General features: G+C 40.3%; 1 protein-coding gene across 1 annotated transcript in view; it reads right to left on the bottom strand.

Annotated features, from left to right (window-relative positions):
• Positions 1-27,764, bottom strand: part of IQGAP2 (IQ motif containing GTPase activating protein 2) — a 293,435-nt gene that overhangs the window by 131,652 nt on the left and 134,019 nt on the right. Inside the window, exons 3-5 of the mRNA XM_081233018.1 lie at positions 13,496-13,652; positions 4,874-4,951; positions 1,134-1,210 (exon numbers count right to left, since the gene is read on the bottom strand). Of these exons, the coding sequence (XP_081089144.1) occupies positions 1,134-1,210; positions 4,874-4,951; positions 13,496-13,652 (312 nt within the window). The remainder of the gene's footprint in view (positions 1-1,133; positions 1,211-4,873; positions 4,952-13,495; positions 13,653-27,764) is intronic.

Below are 27,764 nucleotides of genomic sequence, written 5' to 3'. Positions count from 1 at the left end.
TTAGAAAACCTGCTGGAATAATGATATACTAGCCACATATGAGGGGGCAGGCATAGAAGCGTTTTTTCCCCAGTTGTCCTAAATTACTAGAGTAAAAGGAAATCACAGAATAGGCACCTACATTTGGTCTGAATTTCAAGCAACTGTCGTCTTCCAAAGAAATCTCGTAAGGACTGATGGGGTGGGAGAGTCAAATTATTTAACATAATCGAAATTCTTTAGTAAGCCAGCATTGTAATGAATTATTATAAAAATCTTCTCCTTTGGAGAGGAAGAAAGCCAGGAAGAAGTTAATATAAACCTCTAGGCTGAAGACAGTGCCAGGAAAATGACTTCTAGTGATATAAACACAAGGCAGATGTTCTAAAAGAAATTTAAAATTTAATTAGACATGAAGCCTTCCAGCCATTACCTGTGTACACACAAGACAACAGCCACAAACTGGATTTTTAGGATCATTTTTGTTACCATCTAAAAATCACATTGCTCCCAGGCCAATAAAGAAGAAACAATCTGTGACTGGTAGAATTTCAATATTTAAAAAAATTAAGATATCAAACAATTGCTTTAAAAAAATGAATGTATCGCGATTTGACTAATTTAAAGCAACTTCTAAGTTTCTTCTTTACCCTTACGGTACAAGTTCTAGTGAACGAAAGTTCAAAAGACTTTTTTATAGTGATTTTCATTAATCTATGCTAAGAATTGAGCCAAGCTAATGATTTTAAGAGTATGAAAACCAAATGTATGACTATTAAAGCTGTTCATTTGATGCATTTTGGCTATATTTGTAAAGTAGATCATAACTGAAGAATATGGTAGCACATTATTATCAGATTCCTAGAAATTTCAATTAAAATTTTCTCCTTACTATACTCACAGGTCTTTCATTCATTTTCTGGTTTTCTATTTTGAAATGGATTAAAAAAACAGAAAAATATTTTTCAAGTTCAAGTATTGTTTTTATGTGACAATTACCTTAATTTTATACCAGCAAATTTATAACAACTCAATTTAAAAAGAAGTTCAGATTATTAAAAAAACTTGAAAAAAAAAAGACCTCTCTTTCAAAACTGAAATTGTGGTTTTATTTAAATTTACTTCCTAGACTTCAAATGTATTTTTTTTCCCACCTCAGTGCATGAATGCAATATATCATTCTTGGTATGTTTTTCCGGTCATAGACATCTGTTGTTTCTGGGTAAAATATCTGGAAAACAAAAGGGAAAAATGTGTTTATTATGTATTGCTTTTCACAATTACTTTAACTCTCCCAAATGACCCTACTCTGATTGTCCTTGCTGTTCTATATTTATTTAAATGAAGAGGAAACTCCAGTTGTGCCTCATCTTGTTCTTCATGCAGACCAATCACTGCATCTGGTCCCCTGCCTGACAGCGCCTTCTAGTGGCTCAGGAGAGTGGGGGATTCACAGTCAGCCACTCCAAGAAGGCTTTGTCCACAGGGCTGGGTAGCAGTTTCATTGCACAAGGCATGAGCCCGTGTAGGCTTTGCTTTCTGTATCAGAGTCACTCTTGTGACTGCCCAGAGAAGGGTGTCCTCTTGAAAGCATTTTATTATGTTGTTAAGAACTTGGCTACACAGTTCTGTAAACATGCGTGTACACACATACAATGCACACATATGCATGTATTACTTTAAGCAGAAAAAAAAAAGTATCCATTTTCGCTGAATAAAATCTGGAAGGTAGATAAAGTATGAAAGAAAAATACCTATAATCCCACCTCCAGATCGTCACTATTAGCATTTTGGTATATTTTCTTCTAGTCTTTTTTCTGTATGTCTCTGATTTTTTATGTTTATGTATGTGAGTGTTTAAAAACCAAACTGCATGTATTATAAACCTATTTAACACTTAATAGAACATGACTGTTTTCCATTCCTTTCATTACTCTGTAAGAACATTATTTCTAAATAGATGCATATGATTCTTTGATATTTTTGAACCATAATTATAACCAGTTCTCCAGGGTTGAACAGTTTTTTACCCTCAATTTTGTCCCTATTATAAGTCACTACAATAAATATCCCTGCATTTTCTGAGCACCTGATTGCTTCTTTTGGATAACCATCTATGTATGGAGTTAGTAGACTGAAAAGTCTGAACACTAAAACTTTTAATACACCTTTATTCTCTTCTTGAGCTTGAAACTAAAAGCCTAATAAGAAACAGCTTTCAGAATGGGGCACCAAAAATGAGTAATTAGGATTGAAGCTTCTGAGATTAAGATAAGCTTGTTGGCATTACTTGCTTTCAGTAAATATTTTATAAAATTTAACATAAAAACTAAAATTAAAACATGTACCATATGGTACTACTTGATACTCAAGCACAATTTTCTACTGGACATTGAAAAAAGCTAAGAAAAGAGAAAAGCAAAGCTTCTTGAGCTACAAATGTACAGTCACTGAGTGCTTACAGAAATACCTGTAGCTTATGAAATTTCAAAGGTCTTTCCAACTTTCCTTTAATACATTTGCTGTTACAGTATCAATGAGAAGAGGATTCCCAATTCAGAAGAATATGACTAGGTTTAAAATTCTACTATGTAAGCAGAGGACCACTATAACTCTCCCTCTCTTCTTTAAACAAGAACCTTTTACATTGATATTTCTCCTGGAAAATCATTATGAATATGTCTTCTTCTTCAATTTATAGAAGATGGGATCAATTTATAGTTTACCGAAATGTTTTCTTCAACATTGTAACTCCAATGTGTAACATGACACTGAGCACACGGTAGGCAGTTCATATTGATAAATGAATTAATTAATATATCAAAGTCAATTCAGTATACTGTTAGCCTCTCATTTCCTGCAATGTAATGTATCACTGACTTCATAATAAACATCAGGGTTAAAATAGAATCTGTTACATGGATCACTTGTTTGGCTTAAAATCAAAAAAATGTGGTCCAACATACACACAATTTGAGAAGGTTTAAATCATAATGAAACTATCCTAATCTAACATATGCTGCCTCATACAGAAAAACTGCATTTGAATGTCTGTCTTTATTAATCTGTTTACCACTCAACACCCTGTTAGTACTTACTAAATTGCAGTTTAGAAATAAACATGAACTCTCTATTATAACTATTGCCCAGAAAGGAACACTATTCAATGTTTTCAACATTTTAGAAGGGAAAGTAGTTTGATTAAAAAAGGCAAAATAAAATAGATCAACATTGACTATTGCAAGAAAAAAGGAACTGAGTTAAAACAGGTATTAGCACAAATGTATTTTAAAAAGGCATTCATAATTTACATGAAGGAGTCCTTTGTTTTCGTTGTGGGGTGTGTTTTTAATTGCAAACCTGGATTACTAATACGAACAACAACATAGGTCTAAATAAGTCAGTGGCTGATACCCTTGCTGGACCACTCTTAAATCATTTCTTTAAAGTAGCTGTACATATTAAGCAATTCAAAAAAGGGAACTATTGGTACATATAGAAACCTGATGGATCCCAAGTGAATTATGCTTAGTGAAAAAAGTCAATCTCAAAAGGTTACCTACTGTATGGTTCCATTTCTATAACATTCTCAAAATGACAAAACTATAGAGATGAAGAATAGATTAGTGGCTGCCAGGAGACAGGGCTGGGGAAGGGATGCTATATATAATGAATGGCCAATCTCTCTGCAGTATCTGCATCTTGATTGTGGTGGTGATCACACAAATCTAGTCATGCACAGAACTACACACACACACACACACACACAAATGAATGCATATAAAAATGGTGAACACTGAATAAAATCTGGAGTCTAGTTAACATTAATACACCAATGTCAATTTAATTCTGTACTACAGTTATGAGATGTCACCATTAGGGGAAGCTGAATGAAGTTTACACAAAGATGTACTATTTTTGCAACTTCCTGTGATTCTAAAATTATTTCAAAATAAGAAGTTTAAGAAATAGCTCTACAATTTCTATCACATGTAATTATTTCTTCATTTCCTCCACTTGTCTATATATCTCACAGGTGTAAGGGTGCCTGCTCTTTGAATTTAACAAGTTCTGAATATTTGCTGAATGAGTTTTATTTGGGAGATCTATTTCAAGAGTAAGAGCTCTAACCCCCTAGCCAGTAAAATTTAAAGTGATACTATGATTTATAATAATACTTTATCAAAATAAATTTATAATGATGATTTATAGTGATACAATATATACGGATACAATGAGACTTGGAATCTTAAGTATAAAAAGCAACAAAAAAAGGGAGGTGGCTCTTCTTTTTTTTTTTTTTTTTTTGCGGTACGCAGGCCTCTCGCTGTTGTGGCCTCTCCCGTTGCAGAGCACAGGCTCCGGACGCGCAGGCTCAGCGGCCATGGCTCACGGGCCCAGCCGCTCCGCGGCATGTGGGATCCTCCCGGACCGGGGCACGAATCCGTGTCCCCTGCATCGGCAGGAGGACTCTCAACCACTGCGCCACCAGGGAAGCCCCAAGGTGGCTCTTCTAAATCAACTATCTACCAGCCAAAGCCTGCTCTGACCTTGTTTAATTTATTTTTTTAATTAATTAATTAATTTATTTTTATATTAAGTGGGTTTTTTCTCTTTTTTAACATCTTTATTAGAGTATAATTGCTTTACAATGGTGTGTCCGTTTCTGCTTTATACCTTGTTTAATTTATACACACGTTCACCTGGCTGCTCTCAATCTGAGTTCTTGCCATATGTTACTTTTTATAGGCCTTTCCATATTTCTGTTAGTTCTCACATTTCTCATTTCTGAGGCAATAGGACATTTGCTGCATTAACGTACCCCAGTCTGCTAAATTCCTTTCCACAGTGAGGTGTTTGCATTACCCCTTTTGTCTTCCCAGTTCAGGCTTACCTTGGGTAGACCAATAGACTCCATTGCTCTTAACCACTGGACGGTGTTATCCGTGTGTCGAAAATGAAGGCCCGACTTCTAATGTGAGGATGGGTGATGGTTGGGGGAGGGGGAGTGGAAAGAAGGGAACGCACAAACAGTGAGTCAAAAAAGTAATAACTTTTTTCATTAGCAGGATGCTTTCAATTGTCTTTCTCCTAGAATCGTGTTATGAACACTCACATAAAACAACCAGAGATCCAATAAAGGAGATGACACTATCTCAGCAACACTCCAACCATTTGGGATGGACCGTCCCAGTTCCCAGAATGCACACATTTGAGGTAATTCTGAACTAGAATCTCAAAGACCATTTTCTGTCTAGCGTGCCTTAGGATGTTTAATGAGACACATGTGCACATACATGAGCATGTGCACACGTGCGCACACACACACACACCATGTCAAGACTGTGGCAACCATAGCTGAGAGGACTGTAACTTCAGGAAAAAAAGGATTTTTAGAAGACTAAATGCCTTTTTTTGGTGGTTTCTGGCTCTGCCAAACCATTTTTTCTGATCATGAATGTAGTACGATTTGTGTAAAAAGCCTGAAAAATGTAGAAAAATGCAAAGATGAAAACAAAAAGCACCCCACGATTCAGAGCTAATTTTAGTATTTATTCCTTCTATAATCTAATTCTAATCTTGGCCTTGTACAAGAAATCAACTTTCACTGGAAATATTTTACAAGACCTTTTTCTACTCATATAATAAAAATAGGCTATGTTTTCCATTCCTAACAGTCCTGATCAGCCAGCCATTATTTTCTGCATAAATAAAGTATTCTTGTTGCCATCTCATGAAGTTTAATCAGGCAATGAACCACTGTGAGCTTTAAAATGATCTTATATATTTCATTAGTTAAATGTGTACCGTAATGTTATGTATTTTATTTTCATTTCAAATAAAATAAGAAGTAACGACAGCAAGTTTCATCATAACTAACACCCAGTGGTAGATCATCTCATTCAGAAAGTCTAGCTCTTCTCTTTTGTGAAGGGAAAAAGGGTCATCTTTCGTGACCTTTTACAATCTAATAGTTGATTTAACAGAAAGTATTTTTGTTGCTGTAAGGAATTATGAAGTATAAGCTAATTAACATTTGACAAATATTTACGTGCTTTTGACAGTGGCCACTATTTATTAAGATTGGACTGTGTGTGTCAAGCACTTTACATAAATTATCTCTGATTTTCAAAACACCCTGCAAGGTAGTTATCATTCTCATTTTTTTAGAGATGAGGAAATCTAGGCCAAAAAGATGAAGTGACTTGCCTAAAGTCAAACAGCTGTTAAGGGGCTGAGCTGGGATTCAACACTAGGTCTCTGTGGATCTTAAAAGCTTTCCTGTGATAACACTCCCCAGGGAAGAGGGCAGGACATAATGACCAGGGGATTATTCTTCACAGGGAAGAGATTAGTTAATTACTATGAAATAACTCGAGGGAGGGGGAAGTGTATGGAAAGAGAGGAAGGATGGAAAAGAATAAAGAGAGAGAAAGCACCCGGACAGTTAACAGCCAGGTGGTAGTGTCTGAGGGTAACTACGCATCAACTTTTGCAGAATACAAACACTTCTCAGACACGGCCACTCTGCGACCTCAGACACGGACACTCTGCAACCGTGGAGGGACAAAGTGGAGATAATCCTCAATCATGTCAGGGCAGAGGACCTCAACACCACAAAGTAACTAAGCATTACCCTCTTCCAACTAAGACGGGCGGATTATTTCTTGACTGATGACAATCTGGTCCCTATTCAATATTCTCACCTCCTAGATAAAAATTACCAAGACACCAAACCGATCGCGCTTCCTGACAACACTGCAACGATCCTTGCTTCCCTAAATCCTTATTAGAATCACTCAGGACAAGCTCAAATCTCCACTAAGCTCCTATTTTCTCTTCCTTATAGCTCCGTGGGTATGCATTTTTTCTTGGCACATCATATTTAAATAAATATAATTTTGTGTTGGTTTCTGAGAGTCTTTGGCTGATAGCCTTCAACAATCCAAATTATATAACAAAAACATCCCATCCGTTTAGTGGTTTCATTAGCTAGGTAACCTCAGGAAAGTTACAAATCTCTTTGAACCTTGGTTCCTCAGCTACAAAAGGGAGCGGTATGCTTCTTTGGGTTGAGGATTTAATGACATTTATACATATTAACACTTAGTTGCAAAGTACACCTAAAATGCAATAAATGTTAGTTATTGTAATTGTAAGACTGGGCTTGAAACTTTTATTCACCTGTAAGGTCAGAAAAAGGTTTAGCGCTTCATGTAAGAGGCACTGAAGGAAAGGGTGGTTATGAGTCATATTTCTACGGTAAACGAGTGATAGATTTTAAATCCTTCGTCCGCTTTAAACACCTGAGGAATGCTGACTTCAGAACCTTATGGTCCATGCCTGCATATTTAAGAAGTAAGCTTCAGTGAGCGAACTGCATTAACATCTTCAATCTACCAGGTTTACTTCAATTAAAACAAAAACAATCTTCCAAACAGGCTCAAAATAATCTTAGTCCACTATAACCATTTATAGCTTGTCTATTTTTTCACCAGTCCTATACTAATATTAATATATTAGGCTAGGTGGTATGTCTATAGTCATAACTTGGCCAAGGGCTGTTACTGTACATCTACCTAATTTCTTTCATGTATTAGACCAGAGAGTATATGCTGATTTTCTACTGCTGAGCTACTACAGCACCAGCAAAAAAGATTACTGCAGTTTAAATTGAATAGATGAGGTATTATGTAAGTCTTCTTTGGATGATAACTTCTTACATATTAGGATCAAAGCATTTTAGAACTATGAGGTAGTTTACAACCAGTAATTATTCTAATTTGCTCATTTTATAGATGAGGCAACTGATGCCCTAAGTATTTAAGACACTCGAGTTGACCTAACTTGTTGAGCTCTGGGTCAAGACTAGCTTGCAGAATTCCCTGACTTCAAGTCCAAATATTCTGGTCAATTTACTGCTCATGGAGCCTCAGAACAAACACCTGTAACACTTACAGTGTGCTTACCTCTGTCAGGCAGGCACTGGGCCAAGCGCCTTGTATAGATCACATTTGTTCTTCACAATTTCTCAACAAGGTTGATATTGTTACTAATTTCCCACTTTACATTGGAGGAAACTGAAGCTCACAGAGGCAAAGTTACTGGCGAAGCCAGATTCTGAGGTGTTTTGGTTCTACAGCTCATACTGCTGACCACTATGTATATGCTTTCCCTATCTAAGGCCCACCTAAATGTTCAATGCGCGTTTATTGTACATCTGCAACTGTCAATGCACTGTCCAGAGTACTAGTGTTCTTTGGCTTTGAGCCTTATCAGACTGAATCCTCTCCAAGGAATGCCCCTCCTACCTCCTCCTCCTCTTTCTCTTGGTCATCCTAGTTGGCTTGGGAACATTCATCCTTCAAGCCCCACCATGGAAACCTTCCTGGCTTCTTTACCAGCCCAACCCCCTTTAGAACTGACCACACTATTCTTGGTTGGCTCCTACCATCTACCCAGCTGTCTTCTCTTCACTGCCCTCCACCCATTTCCAGCCCCTTTCCAGGATTAACCCTTTGTTTTCCCTCTTGAATCCACTCACGTCTTGTCTCTGCAGGCCACTGTCACCTGTCACCTGGACTGAGTAATCCCCTCATGCACTCTGCCTGCACGTCCACCCTCCCTCCAATGTGTTCTCCACATAGCAGCAGAGAAATCTTTCTAAAGCACATACTGTACCATGATGTCTCTGCCAACACTGAAACAGCTTCCCCCGTACTTAGTATGAAGTCACTCATTGTACTTAGGTCCTCCATGTGTCACTGAGTAATCTGTCTCTGCTTCCCTCCTGGTCTCATTTCTTACCACTGTCCCTTGCTGTAAACTTTCAGCTACTCAACTTGGCCAAGCTCTTTTCTTCCTTGAGCTTCTCACAAATGGGTCCCTTCTCTCTGGACCATCCTCCCCATTCCCTACCCTTAACTCTCCACACGGACGAGTTTCCTCTCATTCTTCCAGCCTCAGAGTAAATGTCTCCTCAGAGAAGCCCATGGCTATCTGTCAATAATTCTGGCTTTCATTTCTTCCTTCATACACTTATCACAATTCACAACTGTCTATTTTACTCACAGTCTGTCTCTCCAACTGACCATGAAATCATGTCTCTCCTGCTGCCCACTCTGCCTTTGGTGCCTGGAACAGTGGCTGCCACATGGTCGGTACTAATAAGTACTGTATGGATAATTGAGTTCTATCCTTTATGTATTTCTATCTTAGGACAATTTTACCTGCTTTCTGTATAACTTTATTAAAATGTATTATATTAATGTGTGTCTGCCTATTAGAGCAGTGGTTCTCAAACCTTTGTAGACTATAAGAAAAAAACTGCCTGGGGTGATTTTTTTTTTTTTTTTGCGGTACGTGGGCCTCTCACTGTTGTGGCCTCTCCCGTTGCGGAGCACAGGCTCCGGACGCGCAGGCTCAGCGGCCATGGCTCACGGGCCCAGCCGCTCCGTGGCACGTAGGATCCTCCCGGACCGGGGCACGAACCCGTGTCCCCTGCATCGGCAGGTGGACTCTCAACCACTGCGCCACCAGGGAAGCCCTGGGGTGATTATTAAGAATGCAGCTTCCTGGGTCCCTGGCTAAGATTCTGCCTGACTCAGTAGTCTGGGATGGGGCCCCAAAGTTGACATTTTTACACACACCCATCAGGGGGTCCCACAGGAAGTTTGAGCATCACACTTAGAGGAAGAGTTTCAGTAAATATTGAATGAAGTATTGAATAAAGCATAGAAGACAAGAAACAGGGCACTTTGGCTTACTACGAACTACTGTCGTTCGTTCCTTCACCCAACAGCTATTTCCCTAGCACACCCTATGGGCCAGAACCTGCACCATTCACTGAGGATATGACAGAGGAGACACACACAGTTCGTGCCTTCATGACAAAATAATCATTACAGTACACCGTGGTGTGTCCCTGTGTGCATGGCATGATCATGCAACTCAGACCTGGAAGGGGGGTGGTGGGAATGGTCAGGGAAACAATACTCATCATTGGAAGATTTAACGCTAATACCTAGCATATCTTTCTAAACCTAAGTTAATGAAGGGCCAAGGCTGTACATAAGCTGGCAGACAAACAGGATGGGGCAGCATGAAAGCTCCCGTCTACTTAGCTCAAAGCCATCATCAGTGCCACAGCTGAGGCCTTGAGATTTGGGACAGAGCTTCTGCCTCGGGGACACCCTGCCCAACAGGTGGGTCATATTTTATGGCTGCAGTCCAGGCAGACCCTTCAGCGAGCACCCAGGCTCACTGAACTCATGGTTTCCAGATGGTACATCGAGAGACGGGCCTAAGTTAGCAAGTGTTCCCTTGTGTTTCAAAGTCTCTGCCGCAGTCCCGTGATTTAGTGCTCCTTAGAAAGGACCATGTGACGGGCTTTAGACCTGAAGAACACATGAACGGGAAGCTAAGTCTCCTGCCCACTAATACTGGTCCCCTTTCATTTCTGTAGAAGAAATGAAATGGCCTTAAAATAAAAACTTATGATTACATGGCAAATCACTGACAATTTCCATTCAAGGACACTTTCAAGGATTTAATAAAAGGAGAAAAAGAAAAGCCTCTTTTTTTTTTTTTTTTTTTAGAAAAGCCTCTTTTCTCCAGTGAATTAACAGAGGGGTAGTTTCCATTTGTCCCATGTTTCTCCCACATCACAGCTGGCATCTACCACCCTCCATCCACCACCTCCCTTCTTTCCATGCCTCTCCTAGCATCCTTTCTTCTGTGCACCCCAGTGGGGGCCTGATGGCACGGGCGACAGCAACATAGAACACTTCCCTCTGTCACGATGTTTTGCTCAGGGATGTCATCATCTGCTTAGGCGCCACAGGTATTTTATTTTTTAACAAGAAATTGGAATCACTTCCCCATCCCCATCCCAAAGAGAAGCTGCTACTGATTCAAATAATAGGATCTCTGATGCCAGGAGGAAACAGTACCTGTTTAAGGTGCCATGAGGGGGTCCACAGCTGAACTGGGAAGAGACACTTATATTCAAGGTGTATAATGTGCCAGGAGAGGGAAGAATCAGCCCACCCGCTGCTCTGAGTCTCACCTTCACTAAAGGTCTGTCTTTCTGGCCTGATTCTCACTATCCACACATCAAAACAAAATACCCACAATCCCTTTCCAGGGAGGCCTGGTGCCAACTACACTTCAACTCTATCATCAAATCTACATGGCTGGGGCTTCCCTGGTGGTGCAGTGGTTGAGAGTCCGCCTGCCGATGCAGGGGACATGGGTTCGTGCCCCAGTCTGGGAAGATCCCACATGCCGCGGAGGGGTTGGACCCGTGAGCCATCTCCGCTGAGCCTGCGCGTCCGGAGCCTGTGCTCCACAACGGGAGAGGCCACAGCAGGGAGAGGCCCGCGTACCGCAAAAAAAAAAAAAAAAAAATCTACATGGCTATTATTATCTTGGTAACTACCATTACAGTAATGAAAATAAAACAAAAATCGTGCTCTAAAATGTGGATAAATGTTCATTTATTTTGTGACAAGGGGGATACAAATTATTTTTTACTGTGCTTTTCTGAACTTTTAAAGTATTCCTCAAAAAAAAAAAAACAAAAAAAACTTTAATTTTGGCCGGCTAAGTCATTTGTTTCACTTAAATCTTACAAAAGGCCAAAAACTTACTCTAGAGAGAAACATGTAGAGTTAATAAACACATGACTTAATAAACTCAAACTTATTTTAAGATATGCAAACACTTTTATTCATAATGTTATTCAAGGTAGAAACTTTTGCTCAATTCCCTTTTAGGCTAGATGATGAAAAGAGAGTTGTCAAAAAAGATGTCAATTCATCTTGTCTACTGTTAGCATAAACCATTACTCAAACATTTGCTCTGAATTCAATATACACATTTTAGAAATAAATTTTGTCTCAATAACAACTGAAGGGTAGTGTGACATGCAATAGATGGAAAATCATTCCATTTTCAACTCTACTTAATGTTACCCTTGAAATTTTAAGAGAAATAACTTTTAAGGATACTTGAAAACCTGCAGATAAAAAATACTGATATAAAAAACCAAATACAATATATTAAGAAAATAAAGAATCAAGTTTCAAAGAAGCTTTAGAAACCCTGACCCGAAGTGGAGAACGGATCACATGTTCCAGGAGGGAACAGCAAATATATATATATATATTTTTTTTTTTTGCGGTACGCGGGCCTCTCACTGTTGTGGCCTCTCCCATTGCGGAGCACAGGCTCCGGACGCGCAGGCTCAGCGGCCATGGCTCACGGGCCCAGCCACTCTGCGGCATGTGGGATCTTCCCGGACCGGGGCACGAACTCGTGTCCCCTGCATCAACAGGCGGACTCCCAACCACTGCGCCATCAGGGAAGCCCCAACAGCACAAATTTTAAAATTCCCTTTTGAAGACACATATAATGAAGGGGTCTTTCAGGCTGGTGTTTACTTTTCCCTCCTTTACTTTTTAATGGAAAATTTCAACCATAAAAATTGGACAGAATAGTATAATGAACTCATTTGCATGCCTCATCTAATCTCAACAACTATGAACTCATGGCCAGTCTTGAATCATCTGTCCACCCTCCTCCCAGTTATTTTGAAGCAAATCATAGTTGTATCACTTTATCTGAAAATACTTAAACATGTGTCTGTAAAATATCAGAACTTTTTTTTTATTAATACAAGATTGGCATTTATTTTGGTTTGGTTTTCTCACCCACATGCCTTCCCAAATTAGCCATGAACTAATTCTTAAAACTAGTTGCATACAAAAAGGGTAGTCTTGGGCCTCCCTGGTGGCGCAGTGGTTGAGAGTCCGCCTGCGGATGCAGGGGATACGCGTTCGTGCCCCGGTCTGGGAGGATCCCATATGCCGCGGAGCGGCTGGGCCCGTGAGCCATGGCTGCTGGGCCTGCGCGTCCGGAGCCTGTGCTCCGCAACGGGAGAGGCCACGACAGTGAGAGGCCTGCATACCGCAAAAAGAAAGAAAAAAAAAAAAAAAAAAAAAAAAAAAAAGGGTAGTCTTAATTTGTTTCAAACACCAAAGGGAAAGGAGTTCCTGACTATTCAATATCAGAATTTTTTTTTAAATCACTTGGGGCCTAACTCTGTAGGGCCACAAGTTCAAGTCCCAGTTGGGTACTTTATTCCTTGATGAGAACAAGGGGAGTAATAAACTGTGTTGATGGTGAAAAAAGGAGGGGTAGAGGCGCCCCCACTCTTACAGTTACTAGCGCTAATAAAATGACCTCCATGAAGGCACAACGGGGGTGGGAGTTGGGAAGCCCCACAAAGCAGAGGTCTCTTGGCCTCAGACCAGAAACAGAAAAATGCTTTGCTTTGAAAATTGCTGCTGCCACAGGAATGATTATTTACAGGCTTAAAAGACCAAGGACATCCCCTTTCCCCACACCTCATCTCCCACAAAATCCTTATAGAAACACTGAAAGAAAGGAAAGGAAGGGAAAGACTGAACTTTCACTTTGAGCTGGAGGCCAGAACCAATTAGATCTCAGTTACCTTATAACGTGTTTGTTCCACATCATAGATCTTTTTGTCCGATACCATTTTGGGGGCAAAGAACTTGGCTAACTTTGCAAGGTAAACTCCGTTCCGGAGCCCTTCTTCCAGTTCAGTGGTTGGTGGCAATTCTTCAACTAAGCAGACTTCCATCCACCTAAAGGGATTAAAAAAACCTTAAGGTGACTCCAGTTCAGTAACTTTCTGTAACTGAAGAGATGCAGTATCTTACTACCTGTGATGGAGACATTAACAAAGGGAGCAGGATGTGAAACATCTTTAGGTATCACAGATGGGAAGAGAGAACTTTCTGGGTGGGACAAGAATTCAGAACACACAAGAACAAGGGGGATGACAAGCCCAGAGGCACTGAACTCACTTCCAAGCCAGAGCTTGTCAACTTCACTTTTATCAGAGTCTCTGCCAATTCTCTTTTGTGCCAAAGAGGAAAAAGGCCAAACCATATTTGTATGGGTGGAATGAGTCTTGCTGACATTACAGAAAAAAACAGTTCCAAGTTTATGAGCCCTTAGTGGAGGACATTCTTGTAGGGGTTATGCTGTGGGGAGAGTGTAGTCCCAGGTGCAGTAAAATTTGCAGTTGCCTCAGTCTGGAAATGACTACCAGGAAAGGTAGGAAGCATGGAAAAGGGACAGTGAAATTCGGAAAGCAGACGCTGTCTTCTTTAAATAAGACACATTCCTTTTTCCAATACCAGGAACTTATTACAGCATGCATACCTTTTTGGGGGAAGCTATTTACTGGATTCTGAAAAAGATGAGATTAAATCTTAGGACATTGTGTCAGTATTGTAGAAAAGAGAGCACCAAGGTCATTACTGGCTCAAAAACACACAGTGGGAGGGGAGCCAGGCCAGTTCCCATTTCACACTGGTGTGCTGAGAATCTGTGGAGCTCAGAGAATAATGCGCTTCCTTATCCATTCTTGAAGAACCCTTCCCTACTGTAAGACCCAAGAGGCAGGGGTGCAAGCTCTCACCTCCCTGCCACGAACCCACCGCCCAATCACCAACTATGAGTGTGAGCTCCACACCTATATAACCAGTCCCAGCAGAAGATCATTAACAGCAACAGCGCCGATCCCATCAACACTTGGCAGTTGGGAGAGGGCTGTTCTGCAGTATTAACAACTGATCCTGATCCAAGCAGTGAACACTGTAAAACGTCTCAGCTGCTTGCAGCTCTGGCCAACATCTTTTAAAAGCTCAGAGTCCCTAATAAGCAAGGAGTATTTACTGACCACTTATTCAGGCAATGCAAAACGTGGAGTATATGCGAAAAACATAAACATAAGCCCTGCCTTCAAAGAGCATTAAACATAATTGAGAAGGCAACACAATTGTGGGGAAAAACCAGAGAGCCATGTAAGAGAGGCGATGCTGCCCAATGCTACATGTTAGTGCATAAGAAGAAAAAGTTGGGGAATAAAGGGGATCACTGGATTATCACTGGAGTAATAGAGAAAACAATGAGAAGGTGGTGGGATCTGGATTTGGCCTAGAAAAGGGGAGTATTTGGAAAGGCAGGGGAAGCGCTTAGGAGCTGGGGAACAGGACATACTAAAGCCATAAAGGAAACATGGCTGATTCACGGAGCAAACCCAGAGAAGACTCTGGGCCTTTGGGGTTCATGGGAAGAAAGGAATAAAGCTGAGCACACATAGTGAAGTGAGGTTCTGAAGGAGCTGGCGTAAGAGAAGTGATGACGTTTGTTGCCACAGGAAGCAGGGAGCTCTTGGCAGCTTCCCAGCAGAGGAGTGACAGGCTGACACTGGTAATTAGAGAAAAGTAATCTTGTATGATGGATGCTCCAAAGATAAAGCGCTCTGTCAGCCTTTCCCATTGTGAGGAGTTGAGGGACTGGATGAGACAGGAAGAAATGGAAAGGGAGGAAAACAAGAGGCATTTCAAGGAAACGGTAACAAGACTTGGTGACAGCTTAGAAAGTGCAGGAGGGGGTCAAAGGAAAGAGAAAAATCCCAGCCAGGGGAGGGGCCCCGTGTGGAGGGAGGACTCAGCTCCACATCCACTGTGTGACCCCAGGCATGTCCCCTAACCTCTCTGGGCCGCATTTTTCTCCTCTGCTAAAGGGGCAGGAGATGAGAAGGATGGGATGTTAAGGTCTCTCCCAGGTCTAACATCCTAGGGGGACTGGGGGGACTGGGGAAACTGGGAGAACAAGGAACTGATAAAATGAGATGACAAGTTTGCTTTTACATAACCAACAAGGGCTTCAAAAAACGTAAGAGTACCAAAGTCTTGATGAATTTTTTTTTTTTTTTTTTTTTTTTTTTTGCTGTACACGGGCCTCTCACCGCTGCGGCCTCTCCCGTTGCCGAGCACAGGCTCCGGACGCGCAGGCTCAGTGGCCATGGCTCACGGGCCCAGCCACTCCGTGGCACGTGGGATCCTCCCAGACCGGGGCACGAACCCGTGTCCCCTAAATCGGTGGGCGGACTCTCAACCACTGCACCACCAGGGAAACCCCTTTGATGAATTTTTTAAAATGTAAGAAATCAATAACAACATTGCCTTTTTGATAAAAATCTGGCCAAGTTAAAAGCCACTGCACTAGACCAAGTTTCTAATCTAAATAAACTACAAATTACAGCATTATGCTACTTCACATTAAAACAAACCTGTTTTCAAATAATTATCTTGAAAAAACGTACAAAATTGTTTTTAACACAACAGTATATAACTGCTTTATAATAATCCCTTAATCAGGGGTAGATGTATGAAGGGTGGCAGAGAGGTAAACTGACAATTTGTAGTAGGAGTGGGGGAGATAAATTGACATTTGGGACCAAGGGGCAGGAAGCTAAAATAAAAACAACTCTGAAGTGTGATATTTTAGACTTGGGCTTGCTTTTTAAAAAGATAATCACCTTAATTTTTGTCTGTGTTAGAATATATGTGTAGTTGGCTGAAAACACTAACTATTCTAAAAACTTAGGTTAACTATAGCCTACTTAAAATGTAGCCATTGCGAATGCATATGACATCATGAAGTACTCAAAGGCAAAAGCCATCTCTCCTTCCTTTTCATAATCCCTTTGTCCTGGAAATGTATTTACAGATACTGGGTACCCAACAGATTGTTATTAAACGAAAGATTCTGACTGCTTAAGAAAAACGTTTTCCAAGCATCACAGTTACATCATAACATCTTCTAGGACACTGCCAATGACTTGTAACTGTAGCATTTTTGCAACATTAGGCATCAATGTTTCACTACCTTGAAAGTCAAAAGAAAATGCTATTACCATCGATGGTAACTAGTGGTTATTAGCACTATTTTATTCTAGAACCTGGATTTAATACTTGATGGGGATTATCATTTAATCCTCGAGCCCACCCCATAAGGAAAGGTGCTATTAGGATCACCACTTGCAGATGCTAATTTGAGGCCCAGAAAAGCCAAGGCCATAGAGCTACTAATTGAAAGACATCAAAACGCTCCTCTAGGAACCCTCCTACACTGTGGGTGGGAATGTAAATTGGTGCAGCTCCTATGGAAAACAGTATGGAGGTTCCTCAAAAAACTAAAAATAGAGTTGCCATATCATCCAGCAATCCCACTTCTGCATATATATCTGGAAAAAACTTTAATTCAATAAGATACATGTACCCCTATGTTCATAACAGCATTATTTACAACAGCCAAGACATGGAAGCAACCTAAATGTCCATTGACAGATGAGCAGATAAAGAATATGTATGTGGTACATATATACAATGGAATATTACTCGGCCATAAAAAATAATGAAATAATGCCATTTGCAGCGACAGTGGTGGACCTAGAGATTATAATTTTTACTAAATTGAAGTAAGTCAGAAAGAGAAAGACAAATACCATATGATATCACTTATATGTGGAATCTAAAGTATGACACAAATGAACTTATCTACGAAACAGAAACAGACTCATAGATATAGAGAATAGGCTTGTGATGCCGCGGAGCAACAAAGCCCGTGCGCCACAACTACTGAGCCTGCGTGCTGCAACTACTGAAGCCCGTGTGCCTAGAGCCCGTGCTCCGCAACAAGAACAGACACCGCAATGAGAAGCCCGTGCAGTGCAAGGAAGAGTAGCCCCTGCTCATCGCAACTAGAGAAAGCCCACGCACAGCAACGGAGACCCAGTGCAGCCCAAAATAAACAAATAAAAATAAATACATAAATTTATTTTTTAAAAAAGAGAGAGAGAATAGGCTTGTGGTTCCCAAGGTAGAGGGGTGTGGGGGAGGGATGGATTGGGAGTTTGGGATTAGCAGATGCAAACTATTACATACAGAATGAATAAACCACAATGAATAAATGAATAAATCCTGTGTGTATAGCACAGGATATTCAATATCCTATGATAAACCATAATGGAAAAGAATATGAAAAAGAATATGTATATGTATAACTGAATCACTTTGCTGCACCGCAGAAATTAACACTGTAAATCATTTGTGCTTCAATAAAATTTTTTTCAAAAAGCCCCTCAAATTCCAATTTTTAACTCTCACGACTCAAACAAAAGAAGGCAGTCTCACAGCCTAGTGTAAAATAAAAGTGGTAACAGGACACTCCAGGCTTTTTCCAGAGTAGGAGTAAAGGCCCCATGGTTTGGAGATGCAGACGCTTTCACTCTTCAGTTTAAGGTCAGAGCATAGTACATTCGCCGTCAAAGTTGAGTAAACATCCTAGGGTTACATTTATTCCCTTGGAACTCCCTCTGTCAGTCACCTACCTCACAACTGTAAGTGATAGACAGCCTCGGCTGCGTCTTGCGGGTGCTGTTGTAAATGGATGCTGGGTATAGCAAATTTAGAGTCTGTCTAAATGGGGTCACCTCCTCGAGAACTCTGGCAAGGCAGGATCTCTAAGAGTCTCCTCATAATATACAGCTTGGAAACTTATCAATTATTAGTCAGTATATGATCAATGAAGATTGACTGATGATAGCAAGACCATTCTTCTGGAACAGTCAGTAAGCTCTGCCCCAGAATAACCAGCTAGGCTGGCTCCCTAACACTGCTCTCAGGGTATTAAACTACCTCACAGGGAAGCAGGGACCATGATATGCAAGCTTCTAAACTAGTACCCAGTCATCACGTGGGCTGAATATCCTTTGGATCTATGTCTCAAAAGCCTCCACTCTCCCCTCCCCCCGCCTGCTAGCAGGATGCTAAAGCCCAGGGCAACCTTGAAAGAGAAGATGGAAGATCTCCCATCAGCCTGGGTCCCTGAGTAACCCAGGGACCTGGGTTATCTGTGTGGTAAAGAGCCTCCTGTACCCCCTCATCCTTGCCTTAAGCTACTGAATCTTACCTGAAAAAGAATTAAATTTCTACTGCTAACCTCAGCCTCAGTGGCTTATCTGTTACAAAGCTAGTGTTACCCAGGCAAACCAATAAAATTCATTAAGTGTGATTTTTATGGTCTGTTGGGGTCAAACTCCCTGTCGCAATCACAATACAGAAAACAACTGGCCTGATGTTCAGGAAGTCTGGATTTCCAATCACTAGCTGGACACCCTGGAACAGGTCACTTAAAACTCTGAGCTGAGTTTTAGTCCAAGAGTCTAAAATTATAAATGGAATTCTGTACGACACTAATTATATGATTTTGTTGTGTTTAATAACAGCTTTATGGAGAGAGAATTCACACACCATACACTCTTTTAAGATGTATAATGCAGTGACTTTTAGCAGAGTCACAGGGTTGTGAGACCATCACTTAACAATTTTAGAACGTTTTCATCACTCCGAAAAGAAGCCCTATAGCTCATTTACAATATTCCCCGTTTACTCCTAATTGTCCAACCCACTAATCTACTCTCTGTTTATAGATCTGCTTATTCTGGACATTTCATATAAATCGAACCATAAAATACATGGCCATCTGTGACTAGCTTCTTTCGCTTACCATAATGTTTTCAAGGTTCATCTATTGTGTAGGATATATTAGTGCTGCATTCCTTTTCATTGCTGAATAATATTCTGCTGTATAGATATATATCATATTTTATTTATCAGTTCAGGGACATTTGGGTTTTTCCTACTATTTGGCTACTGTGAATAATGCTGCTGTAAACATTAGTATGTAAGTTTTTGCAAGGACATATGTTCTGCTTTTTCTTGTGTATATACCTAGGAGTAGAATTGCTGGGTCATAAGGTAACTCTATGTTTAATCTTTTTTGGAACTTCCAGACTTTTCCAAAGCAGCTGCAACATTTTACATTCCCATCAGTGCTGTGTGAGGATTCTAATTTCCCCAGCTCCTTGCCAACACTCAGCTGTCTTTTTGATTATAGCCATCCTAAGTAGATGCAAAGTGGCATCTCATTATGGTTTTGATTTTCATTTCTCTGATGGCTAATGATATTGAGTATCTTTTTATGTGCTTATTGCCCATTTGCATATCTTATTTAGAGAAATGTCTTTTCAAATCCATTGCCCATGTTTTAGCTGGGTTTTTTTTTTTAAATAATTGAGTTATAAGAGTTCTTTATATATTTGGTATACAAATCCCTTATCAAGTACATGATTTGAAAATATTTCTTCATTCTGTGGGTTTTTTTGCTTTCTTGATGGTGTCTTTTGAAGCACAAAAAGGTTGTAATTTTGATGAAGTCCCATTTATCTATTCTTTTTTTTTTTTAAGTCTTTACTGAATTTGTTACAATATTGCTTCTGTTTTATGCTTTGGTTTTTTGGCTGCAAGGCATGTGGGATCTTAGCTCCCCAACCAGGAATTGAACTGGCACCCCCTGCATTGGAAGGTGAAGTCTTAACCACTGGACCACCAGGGAAGTCCCCCATCTATCCATTCTTTTTTTGCTTGTACTTTGATGTCATATTTAAGAAACCACTGCTTAACTGAAGGTCACAAATATCTATGATTTCTTCTAAGAGCCTTATAGTTTTAACTCTTATATTTATTATATCTTTTATCCATTTTGAGTTAATTTTTTGTACTGGTGAGAGGTAAGGGTCCAAATTCTTTCTTTCTTTCTTTCTTTCTTTCTTTATTGATTGATTGATTGCGGTATGCGGGCCTTTCACTGTTGTGGCCTCTCCCGTTGCGGAGCACAGGCTCCAGACGCACAGGCTCAGCGGCCATGGCTCATGGGCCCAGCCGCTCCACAGCATGTGGGATCTTCCCGGACCGGGGCACGAACCCGTGTCCCCTGCATCGGCAGGCGGACTCTCAACCACTGTGCCTCCAGGGAAGTCCTCAAATTCATTCTTTTGAATGTGGACATCCAGTTGTCTCAGCACCATTGGTTAAAAAGACTGTCTTTAATTTGACCTGAAAACCCGCAGAAAACCAGAATTGGCCTGTGTCTCCTCCTGCTGCCCTCGCATTTACTGCTTCTTCCCTGTTCCTTCCATTGATTGCTCGTACTGAACCTCAACACCAATATGTGAACATCTCATCCCAAACCAGAGGTGAAGCTATTCCTTATGAGCATCTTCAAGGTTGTTGCAGAACCTCATTTTCCTTTTGGGGGGCGGGAAATGGGACTGTTTTGTATTAGTATTGCTTGCGTTCTCTCTGCAGAAGGAAAATCTGAATCACTTATCAGGCACAACAAAATGGAGGTAAAAGGAATTTCCTTTCTATCATTCAAGCAGACTGTCTTCAAATTTGTTTTTTGTGTTTTGTTTTTTGAGTTGAGATGGTTTTCGTAAGTAGCTCTGTGTGGAAAAGTACCAGGTCCGTTCCAAGTGAGACTGGGAGAAGGAGGGGTGTGTGGCAGGGGAGGATACTGGGAGAAGGATGAAGGGGAGAGAAGGGTAAAATTTTTCCAATTTTAGGTTAAAGCCAAAAAGAAAAATAATTAATGTCATTTTGTCTTGCAAGAGAACCGAAAACAAACAAACAAAACAAAACAAAACCCAAACCCAAAATACCACCCCACAGAAATCTGGAGACAAACCATCCATTCTATTGTGCTACTTTTTGCTTTGCAGAGCACAGGAAAGTTGTTTCACTGAGGCATTTGCTATCTGAGTTGTTATTCAGGCAACCTCCAACTATAAATCTTGGTCTCTATCATACAGCACTGTATGAAATAAATGTCCCCAAAGTAGAGCTGCTGGCCTAGAAACAGAAAGTGTGTTTTTTTCTGCACAAACCCTGTTTTAATATAGTGCCCTAATCCGTGAACTTTCAAGTACTACAGGTCAATTTCTCTCCTGAAACATTTCGAAAATCAGCATATGAAATATTTTACAAAAGAATAAAAACAACGACCAGATATTTTTATGTGTACAGTGTAACTGGTCACCTTTTGTGCCAATAAGAAGTAAAATGTCAGAAGTCAGGGTTAGATTAAGTTCTCATGGTAAACCTTTCCATTCACTGGAGGCTGAGGCAAAACTGTCACAACGAGGAGGGGAGGGAATAAATTAGGAATTTGGGATTAATAGATACATGCTACTATACATAAAATAAACAACAAGGACCTATTGTATAGAACGGGGAACTACATTCAATATCTTGTAATCTATAATGGAAAATAATCTGAAAAAGTATACACACACACATATTAAAAAACTGGATCACTTTGCTATACACCTAAAACACTGTAAATCAACTATATTCAATTAAAAAAACAAAAACAAACTGTCACCACAATTCTATCAGCCTAATTAGCTCAGGGGAACAGGGATGTAGAAAAACACACACTGTACAACTGAGGCAGGCATCCATGGGCCCCCATCCTTCTCTCATATAAAATTTATTTGGTTCACTATGAGAAAATGATGTGAAATATTAAAATAATGCTAATTATTTTCTTTAAAACACAGACTTACAATACCATGAAAAGAAGCAATATATGACTCCAAGACTAACAGGCACGGAGCAGGCTCTTGAGGACCTCTTTCTCATTCTCCTCTTTAGGAAGGAGATGATACAGCAACCCTCTGTCGAGTTTGGCAAGCATTTCACGAACTGTGTTCCACAGAATACTGGCTCAGTGAGATGCTAATACTGTCCTGGTGGGAAAGAGGGCCAAATGAACTTAGAAAATGTTGCATTCTATGTCTTCTCTTGAGGATTCATAAGTTGCATTAGCATCCTGAAAGCTCAGAGAATTCCTGAAGTCAGGAACCAAGTTTACTTTTTGATGCAATGTTTCCCCCCAATTTTTTTTGACCATGGAACTCCTTTTTCCCAAATCACTTGGTAATATTTCATATGATGAAATGACAGGTAACTGATAAAAGCAGTACAATTTGGCGACTAAAATCATGGCGTTTGGGCTCACACTTTCTGAGTTCAAATCCTAGTTCTAGCATAATACCAGTGACTTCTCTGTAAAATAAAGATACTTAAACTATCTACCCTTGGAGGGCTTTTTTAAGGAGTAAATGAGAATCTGTATAATATATTTAGCATGTGCCCAGCACACAGTAAGAGCCTGGCAAACATTAACCACAATTATTATTAGCATGTCCCCAAGTTTGAATCTGTGCTATTTAATCACCAGATGTGTAACCTTGACAGATTAATTAATCCAATTAATATTTTTGAGCATCAAGTACTTTCCAGACCTGGTTCCACGTGGTGAATCAGGCAAAGTCCCTCAGTTTCCTAAGCAGTAAGTCTCATATTCTCACCGATGTTAGGATGCCACTAGTTCAGGAGTTATGGAGGATTAAATGAAACAGCACCAGTATGGAACCTAGCAGATAGCTGGTGCCCAGATGTCACTCACATGGTTGCCTTCTCTTTTATCTATCTATCTGTTTTTAAAAATAAATTTATTTATTTATTTTTGGCTGCACTGGGTCTTCGTTGCTGCGTGCAGGCTTTCTCTAGTTGCAGTGAGCAGGGGCTACTCTTTGTGGTGTGCGGGCTTCTCATTGTGGTGGCTTCTCTTGCTGCGGAGTAAGGGCTCTAGGTGCGCGGGCTTCAGTAGGTGTGGCACGTGGGCTCAGTAGCTGTGGCTTGCAGGCTCAGTAGTTGTGGCACATGGGCTTAGTTGCTCCATGGCATGTGGGATCTTCCCGGACCAGGGATTGAACCCGTGTTCCCTGCATTGGCAGGTGGATTCCTAACCACTGCAATACCAGGGAAGTCCCTCCCTTCTCTTTAAACAAATTTTTCCAAGAATCTCTTCGGTGAGTTATTTCTTAGAAAATGACATTTAATGCATTATTTTAACCCTTCTTCCTCTATGTTTCTTAAACATAGGACAAGGAAAATAGAAATAAGTGGAATGGCCTGAGGCATTTATGGATATAAGAATGCCTGCAAACTTTGTAGCCCAATCTGTGATATGTCTGATTAACTTCTGAAAATTATTTTGAAAGAAATTTTGAAAAAAATTTGTTAATTACTTCACAGACTACACTGTTGCTTAAATATATGCTCTTCATAATTCTTCCTAACTCCGGCACCAATCAGATATTTACTGTACTTCTATTTAGGTTTGGACCAATTAATCATCTACCTAGGAGGTATCATACTGATATTAGAATATACCTAGAGAGACAGCTGGCTTGGCATATACAGAAACACAAATACAAAAAATATATATATATGTAGATATATATATATATATCTACATATATATATGTACGTGTATTAAAATTTCTAGATAGGCAGACATTGAATAAAGCCTATAAAATAAAAAATTTAAAACCCAAAACATGGGCGTGGTGGTTAAGAATCTGCCTGCCAATGCAGGGGACAAGGGTTCCATCCCTGGTCCGGGAAGATCCCACACACCGCGGAGCAACTAAGCCCGTGCGCCACAACTACTGAGCCTGCGCTCTAGAGCCCGTGAGCCACAACTACTTAGCCTGTGTGCCACAACTACTGAAGCCCGCGCACCTAGAGCCCGTGCCCCCCAAGAGAAGCCACCGCAGTGAGAAGCCCACGTACCGCAATGAAGAGAAGCCCGTGCTCGCTGCAACTAGAGAAAACCCATGCGCAGCAACGAAGACCCAATGCAGCCAAAAAAATACATACATACATACATACATACATAAATGAGAAAAAGAAAGAAACCCAAAACATGTACTTATTTTTAACATTACTCTGCACATTAGGCAAAAGGCTGGTCATAAGCTTCATCTTTTGGTTGGGAGGGGAGAGAGAGAGAAACAACAGCTAATATGTTCAGTATTACGGTTTTTGGCTGATACCTTAGTTCAAGTGGTTCAAGTGTTAAATATTTAATAGTGCTTTAACAGTACTTTGACTTAAAGCTTTTTCTGGAATAATACTCATATACTGGAAAAAACAAAAAGCTAAAGGTATTCAGGATAGCCAATACCTAAGTGGGGATTACAGAATTATATATGCTTTAAAAGAAATGTTTAAGCAGGAAAATGTAGAGCCGTGGAGACTTTGGTATCCAGGGACCAAGGGTGAACGTGAGAGGAGCCATAAGTCACACCTCCCTGGAATCTTCCAATGTTTTATGCCCTCCACTGGTGTCTAGAATCCGGCCTGTAGGTTGTCAGCTATACAATCTTCTCCCCAGTATGTGTGAACAGTTGTAAACTACTGGTACAAACTTTCTGGAAAGCGATCGGAGATATAATAATAAATAATTACTGCACATCTATTAGTTTAGGGAATGGAACTTTAAAAAGTTTTATTTATTCTTCCCATAACCCAATGAGTTATTATCTTTAAAAAAAAACCGAGTCAGATATCAAGAAAGATGAAATATCTTGCCCAAGATCATATATAAGTAGAAAGAATTTGAACGCCCCTCCAAATTTGAACCCAAATGTCACTCTGAAATCTGCACATTAACCAACTCATTATACTGCTTCTTGAAAGACTACATGAGGAAACTTAGAATACAGCCCAGATATTTTACTTTGTGAATATAAATTACTAAATACAGCTATGGTCCAAGACTTGTGTGCAATGCAAAAACTGTAAACAATGTAAGCGTCTAAAAAGAATGCTTATCCACTGCACAGAATATTATATAGCCACTTGAGATATTTTCATAGAATATTTAAGAAAATGGAAAAATAGTGGGGGTAAATTAAGAGAAAAGTAGAGGATGCAAAATTGTATAGTAAGATAATTTTATTTCTAAAATTATATATATATTTAAATAAATATACACAGACTGGAAACATATAGCAAAATATTAACAGTGGTTTTCCCTGTGGGTTGTAAGGTTCTTCATCTTTTCTTGTATCCTAATTTTTTATCATAAACATGTATTTTCAATAATAGAAAACAATGAAATCCAGTGTGTTCTAAAGTTTCTGTCTCTTTCCAGTGTATAGAAAGCAAGAGGCTGTTTGCTGATTACACCGAGCACTTGAGCCAAAATGGAGTCTTGTGGTAGCAAACATTAAAAGAACACTGATGAAGACAGGGGTATGGCTATAGGCGGGGAAATGGTAGTTTGTCATGAGGGGTGGAAGCAGGAAAAGACAAAAAGGCACTCTAAATTTTTTATTTTTTTTAAAGCATATGGGTTGAGACACATAACCAATAAAATTCCCCCTTAAGGAAAATGTTAAGTATATTTATCTTTTACACGTACCTCTAACCATGTTAACACCCTGGCTTTAAGGCTTGGAAAGTAAAGGAGGAATCCTCATTAATGAATAAATGAAACATTAACAAATCAAGAATGCAGCCTAGATCATCCCATGCTGCTGACAGTAAAATACAAAAGTAGAGAGAGAAATTGAAGAAGAACTTAAGCAAAACACACACACACACACAAACACCACCACCACCAAAACAGAAAAAAACCCCAGAACTTGAAGATTTCGAAAATTCACAGGCTATCAATACTGCAAAAAATAAGAAACCATGTTGTGGAGAGAACACAGAGGGTGTAGCTAGACAATCACTGAATAAAGAATGTGACTCATCGATTTAATCAGCCATCTCAGCGAAAGTCAGGAATAGGGATGGGGTTATGCTCATTTAGACTAAAGGGGACAAAGACAGGGCAACAGTGAAGGAAGGCTGTCAGACCTCTGGGATTCTAGGGGATGGGACAATAGAGCTTTCTGGCTGTGTTATCCATCAGGATAAGGGAAGAATGACCCCGAAGGAGATTCAGAGATTGAGAGCGCTGCCACTCCCACCACAGGCCCAGACTGGCTCCTTCTTAAAGGGCAAGGCTGTCTCTTCCTGGGTTCCTGTGGTTCTGGAAGGCAGGGTCACCAGCCTGGTGAGCCCAAAGGACAGACCACCAAGCGGATTGTTCTGGAGCCTTAAAATCAGAATTTGCCCCGCTACTTTCTAGACTCGCTTGGGATCCATCACCCCCTTTCTTCTTTCGAATTTCTCGCTTTTAGAATGGGAATGTCTATTGTATGGCTGTCCCTCCTTTGTAATTTGGAAGCACAAAACTTCTGGGTTGCATAGCTTCACAGCCGGAGAGGCATTTTTGCCTCAGGACGAATTACATCTCAAGTTTCACCCACACCTGATTTAGATACTTTGGTGAGACTTGGGACTCAGAGTTGATGCTAGAATGGGTTAAGATTTGGGGGCTTCTGGGATGTAGATGAATGCATTTTGTCTCTGAGAAGGACAGAAATTTGGGGGGAAAAGGGGCAGAATGCTGTGGTCAGAACTGTGTCCCCTCCAAATTCACATGTTGAAGTCCTAACCCACACAGTACAAGAGAATGTGACTGTATCCAGAGAAGGGGCCTTTAAGAGGTGATTAAGTTTAAATGAGGCCATTTGGAGAGGACTTAATCCAATGACTGGTATAAGAAGAGGAGATTAGGACAAAGAGAGACACCAGGGCTGGGCACACACAGAAGGAAACCCAGTGAGGACACAGCAAGAAGGCAGCCATTGGCAAGTCAAGGAGAGAAGCCTCAGAAGAAACCAATTCCACAGACACCTTGATCTTGGACGTCCAGAACCATGAGGAAATAAATTGTTGTGTAAGCTACTCAGTCTGTGGTATTTTGTTACGGCAGCCCAAACAAATAATACACTAGCTAAACCATCAACCCCCGTCATCCTCTAAAACTCCTCACCCAATTTTATTTCTCTTCATTGTATTTCTTACTACCTGGCAGATTATATCATATTTATTTGTTTGACAGACTCACCTACTTAGAATGTAAGCGCCGTAAGAGCAAGGACCTTGCCTGTCTTTTGAGAGGCATATAGTGCAATGGTTCAAAGCACAAACTCTGCAGGCAGAGGCCTGAGACTGAACCCAAGCTCTGCCACTTACCAGCTGTGTGCCTTGGGGAACGGACTTAACTTGTCTGTGTCTCAGTTT

The sequence above is a fragment of the Mesoplodon bidens genome, assembly GCF_964165515.1.
Source record: "Mesoplodon bidens genome assembly, chromosome: 4".
Taxonomy (NCBI): Eukaryota; Metazoa; Chordata; class Mammalia; order Artiodactyla; family Ziphiidae; genus Mesoplodon; species Mesoplodon bidens.
The sequence above is the reverse complement of the archived record's forward strand: the minus strand, read 5'-3'. Positions and strand labels throughout refer to the sequence as shown.